This window comes from Astatotilapia calliptera, chromosome 7, assembly GCF_964374335.1.
Source record: "Astatotilapia calliptera chromosome 7, fAstCal68.1, whole genome shotgun sequence".
NCBI lineage: Eukaryota > Metazoa > Chordata > Actinopteri > Cichliformes > Cichlidae > Astatotilapia > Astatotilapia calliptera.
The window spans coordinates 68,443,328-68,449,354 of NC_137428.1; the positions used below are offsets into that span (position 1 = coordinate 68,443,328).

Consider the following 6,027-nt stretch of genomic DNA (forward strand, 5'->3'; position numbering starts at 1 on the left):
CAGGTAGACTTTTGCTCATAGAGTCATGTTGACAAGTTTCAGTCATTTGCTGCAGCAGCAGTCCTTTATCAAATAAAAAATAACAAGACACGCAGTTGAAACCTCAGTTAAGATATCTCATGAATTCGATGTGCAGTTAAACGTTTGTACAGTGACAGAAAGCAAAGTGTCACTGGTCCAGCTCACTTAAAGGCTACATGTGACCCATTGTGTAAAATTAAATTGTTATCCCTGTCTTACATAGTCTCAAGATTCAGCTGTTGTCTGTGGGGAACAGGCATACATTTAAACTCTATTGACATCATTTGATTTTTATTTATCTCAATTTTGCTGCTGCCTTGGGACAAAACCACAGGCTTCAGGTTAAATCACAAAGATCAGATGGGTGATCCACACCTGCTTCCAAGCTGCAGTCTGTGGCTTCATCAGGAGAAATCTGGTCATGTGGCGCACAGTCGCCTTGAGCTACTTTGTTATATAATACAATATGTATGATCCTATTATACAACAAAAAGCAGACACAGAAAGTGAGGCACAGGGATTGCATTACTCTTGAATACAAAAGTACAGAAATCTGGAAGCTATGCCGAGTCTTCCGCTGGTCCCAGGGATCATCAGTTAACCTCGTGACTGGAAAAACTCACATGTGAGAGAGAAAAACAACCAGTGAGGACAAATGAAAAAAGACCCAGTTCACATTGATCAGTGACAAAGATCACAGTAAGCATAAAAATGATAAGCATACTGTGTTGGATCTCAGTAACAACAGTTTGTACCACAGAAGAAAAGTGCAAATGTAGCCAAGTTATTGGTTTTAGTTGTGTCTCCAATTTATTTTGAAGCTGTTTGTTTTCATTACCATCAGCATCCAAAGCCACAAATACTTTGGCTCTTCTGTCAGTGACGTTGAGATCCAGTCCAGGCGACTCATTGTTCTCCTAATTTGTCTTGTATTTTGTGGCCTACATTGAGTCTGGTGTGCTGGTCGGACACTGCCCCAGTTATTCTATCTTCTCATTAATCACAGGATCTTTTTTTAGCATTTGGGCTCCTCAACAGTTCAAGGCCTCGTTTGTTGTCAGTTTACCACCTGAATCGTGGAGCCATGGTGTATTAACAAGCTGCTTCATAAGACACGAACCATCATTGGTCAGAATCTGGAGGCGTGTCAGTCAGTAAGAGACAGAAGTCACCAAACTTTATACCAGGGGTAGGCAACCCCAGGCCTCGAGTGCCGGTGTCCTGGAGGTTTTAGATGTGTCCATGATTCATCACAGCTGATTTAAAGGGCTAAATGACTCCTCAGCATTTCTTGAAGTTCTCCAGAGGCCTGGTAATGAACTAATCATTTGATTCAGGTGTGTTGACCCAGGGTGCGATCTAAAACCTGCAGGACACCGGCACTGGAGGCCTGGAGTTCCCCACCCCTGCTTTACACGCTCCACACCACACAGACAGCAGAGCCTTTCTGTGACAGGTCCACAGACCTGCTCCATATTTATATTTCTGTATTTTTGAATGCAGTCTGCACGTCTTTATTGCCCAGTGTCAGTCTTACTTTTATCTTAACCTTGTATTTATTTTCTTTTTATCCTGTTTTATAAATAAAGATCTGTCAGCTTATGACCTTCCCCATGTGCCTGTGGAACTTTAATTTAACTCTGTTATTTATTTTTTTATCCTACTGCTGCAACACAATCATTTCCTCTGTGGGATCAGATATTTAAGGAACTCTCCTGAAGAGTTTGGAAGAATGCTCTAATCCAGGGGTGGGGAACTCCAGGCCTCGAGGGCCGGTGTCCTGCAGGTTTTAGATCTCACCCTGGGTCAACACACCCGAATCACATGATTAGTTCATTACCAGCCTCTGGAGAACTTCAAGACATGCTGAGGAGGCCATTTAACCATTTGAATCAGCTGTGTTGGATCAAGGACACATATGAAAGCTGCTGGACACCGGCCCTCGAGGCCTGGAGTTGGACGCTCCCACAGCTTTACAGATGCTTTCTTTTGAACTATGCACTGATAACAAGTTGGATAATCATCATATTTGACCTAGACTGACTACAAAGATTTTCCCAGATTCTTGGCAATGTTGTTCCTAAATGTTTCACCCATTCTGAACACACAAGTCTGAGAGTAGTGAACCCTCTTCTCTATCTTCAGTCTCTCTGGAATGACCTCTTTTTGTGCCTAATCATGTTACTAACCTGCTGCCAGGTCCAACCTGAAAAGTTTCACTGGCTCAAATAAAAATGAGCGAAAGAAAATAATACAATAAAAAAACTAACGATGTTTGTTCTGATGTGTTTGTAGCTTCAAAATTACATTTTTTAATTAAATATTTGGTTTGAATTATACACAACTCAAAACTGATGGTGACAACTTTACCTACAGGCTTCCGTTCATTGAGCTGTTGCTAATAAAGTTTTCCCCCTCGTGTGGGCTGACTCTTTCAAACAGCCGAAGCCTTCTGTGAGGTTTAAAGCACTCTGCTGGTGATAACGACAACAACAAAACACTTTTTAAAAAATACCAACAACAAAAAATGTTTATTTTGTCTTTTCCTGTATGTACAAAACATTATGACAAACTAATTTAAAGGCCAGATCACATTCTTATGATACTCATCAGTCCTGTACACCGAGTCCCAGGCAGAGTCTCCTCAGACTCCAACTATTTGAACTGATTATCAATGAGAGTGCCCTTCATCTTGGCCTTCTTGGCCTCCAGCTCAGCCAGCTCCTGCAGCCTCCTCTTGCTCATGCCCTTCCTCTCCAGCTGCTTCTCGATCACTTTGGCATTCTGGGCATAGGAGTCCGCCACCTCCCTGGCCTCGATCTCCTCCTCCTCCTCGTCGATGGTGGAGACGGTGACGGAGCTGAACTTGCCCATGTCTTTGGTCCGCTTGGTCATCATCACTCGGACTTTCTTGGGAGCCTCGGGCTGCTTCTGGCTGTAGACGCTGGTGTTGCCGAAGCCCTGCCCGAACTTGACCACGGCCCCGTCCACGATGAAGGTGGCCGGGTTGTTCTTCTCCTGGTGCTGGTAGAAGAGCAGCAGGCCGCATTTGCCGCACTTCTTGCGGTACTGCCTCTCGATACCCTCGGCTCTCTTGATGTACGTGTTTTCGTCCTCCTCCACGTTGCAGAACTTGTGAGCGTGTTTGGCGGCGTCGATCACCCGGGCTTTGTCCCGGGGTCTCATGGGCAGCTTCTCCAGCTGGCAGTCCAGGACCAGAACCATCTGGCCGCACAGGCAGTAGTAGACGTGGAGGGGCTTCTCTCCGTCGTCGTACTCCTCCCGGTCTCTGGTGTCCGAGCACACGACGCTCCTGGAAACCACCTTCGGCATGTTCACACGCGTGGGTGTATTTTACTACCAGGACGGGATCAGAAACACCGCTACAGCCAAACTTGCCCAGAAAATAGAAACAACGCAATAGTTCCTGTGTGCACCGACGATATTGTTCCCGCGAGAAACCCAAGTGCCGAATATTTGTTCCGCCTTCACAGATCGTTCCGCGAAACTCAAAATAAATAGATTTTATTACAACCCCAAACCAAGAAATACAACTTTATTACAGATTAAACGTATGTATGTAACACTACCTCACAACAATAGTGCTCTTTGCAAGCACCTCCAGGGCAGGTGTCCTGCAGGTTTCAGATCTCACCCTGGGTCAACACACCTGAATCAAATGTTCAGTTCATTACCAGGCCTCACGTTGAGGGGGTCATTTAAGTCAGCTGTGTTGGATCAAGGACATCTAAAACCTGCAGGACACCGGTCCACCCTTGGGCTACAGTAACAGAGCAGAGGAGGATCCTCTTTGAGCCAGCACGTAACAGGCCATGATTGGAGGTGAGGGGAAAGACAAAGGATCAAGAGCCTGCAAAAAGGATATTACGTATTTGCCCCCACCCCATTCAACTAGGCAAACGGGCTAATAAGTTTAAATTCCATTTCTGGTTAAACGGGGCAGACATTTTCAGTCTGCTGGCTCACAGCCACGTGTAACAGTTCTGGACTAATTTTATAGCAGCTTTTGTTCAGTTCAAGTTACAACTTCAGTTTTCCAAATGCTAATACGCCAGCTAATGCATTTGGACTTCCAACTTTAGATTTGAGAACAGTTTCTTTGCATCCCTGCAAGAGCCTTTTAAGTGGGCCACACAGTTTAGTAGCAATCATGAGTCAACTTTAGTCCTTATTCCAAGATGAAGATTCCAGCATTACACAAAGTACCACAGAGCGTGACCAGAGTGAAATGATGCACTGACATCAGCTGAATTAATACACCAGACAGGTCATAGCGTCAATAAACATGTTTATTTCAGACACCCAAAGACAAGTACAAAATCATCCGTCACCATTTCGTGGACGTGTAAATTTATGATTAGTGGCAAATAAATGACTCCATAATTTCAGCAGAGAGCTGATGCTGCAGACTCCTCACTGGCAGCAGCTGGTGTCGCACGTCTTCCCTTTGCACACGCAGCCAGAGGCGCATTTGCTGCAGCCGGATGGGCAGCAGTCGCAGCAGCCTGCAGTGACAGACATCATTACTGACAGAACACAAAGAAAACTACAGATCTCACTAAAGCAATTCGAGCCGCTGCGCATTTTGTTTTTTTTTTAAATGGCATCAAATGCGGAATTTTGAAGAAATGGCGCATGACTATAAGACACAATCTTCACACTATGCATGTTGGGAAGATAAACAGGAGCGTAACATTAACAGGTCGACAGATTACTGTTTGCTGTGCTGTGAGGTGTTAGACTTACTCTTCTTACAGCTCTTGCATGAGCACTTTGTGCACGTGCAGGATCCTCCGCAGTTGCAGGTTCCAGCTGCACATAAAAAAAGTCAGTTGAGTTTCATGTGGTCCGCTGGTAACAAGCAGCGCATTAAATAGCCTTGTTAAACAGCGGCAGGAATACTCACTCTTGGCGCACTCGCAGGGGTCCATTTCTCAGTTGATGGCTCGTTCAGAGTGATGCTGGCGTTGCTCTCGTGTCTTCGGGACTTGAGTGAATGTTGTGAATGACGGTGTAGGAGTGGCTGTTTTATAGCGTCCTGGGAACAACAGAGCCGAGTGCAAAACACGCCTGTCAAGCTACACGCAATCACGTGGTTAATGATTACAAAGAGGTTTGTGCACACGGCATGGTCCAACCTTTCAGCAGCGGGAACAGAGAGATCCTCATAGCCAGATCTATGGCCTGCTGCCTGAACATTATATAAGAATGTCAACTCCTGGAGAAATTCAAGCATGCAATTAATTCATGTATTTAAACAGAGGAGAACATCTTCAGGCTACACGGAGATGTGAACACACGGTCACAAACGCTCACCAACACTGATTCATGTAGAATGGGCTACATGAAGTGCGGGTCTCCAATCAGAACGTCTTAGTTTTATATGGATGGAAGTGACTCTCATATTAACCATTTGGAGCTAATATGAGAGGATGTTGGGTGGATGGGCGCACGAATGATCACCAACACTATTATTTTAAAAATTACAAAAAAACTTTTCAGCATCTGCGAAGATTCTTCACAGAAAACATTTCCGTTCAGTATTTTCATAACAAACTTAACCTCATACTTGATTAATTGAAACTAATACACTCTATGCCGGTATTATTTTGACAGTGTGATCATTTCATGGGAGTAAACATCCACATTAAATATCCTAAATCCAAATCTAACCGCTCATTAAAAAAAAATAATAACACATGTAATATATCGTGTGACTCCTCAGTTTTGCTCATTTTTTTATAATAAAAATAATATAGTCATCATGTTGTTGAACAACTGCAGCGGAGAACACGGGGTGTTTCTGGCGCTGTGCACACGGTGCAAACCAGCTGGCGTCTGTCTGCCGTCGGTGTCGAGCTGCACCCGGCCGCTCGTGAGCAAACCGAAGCAAACAGGCTATTGTAATATGCTGCGTTCACGTACCGTGTGCTATCGGAAATACCGGATTCAGCAGCGAGCCGTGTGCATATGGCACGTGAGACG

At 44.7% G+C, this 6,027-nt stretch overlaps 1 protein-coding gene across 1 annotated transcript; it reads right to left on the bottom strand.

The window, feature by feature from the left end:
• Window positions 1-2,522: 2,522 nt before the first annotated feature.
• steep1 (STING1 ER exit protein 1) lies at window positions 2,523-3,535 on the bottom strand. The gene has a single exon (XM_026177120.2). The coding sequence runs from the start codon at window positions 3,352-3,354 to the stop codon at window positions 2,677-2,679; it is 678 nt and encodes a 225-aa protein (XP_026032905.1). The 5' UTR covers window positions 3,355-3,535; the 3' UTR covers window positions 2,523-2,676.
• Window positions 3,536-6,027: the final 2,492 nt, after the last annotated feature.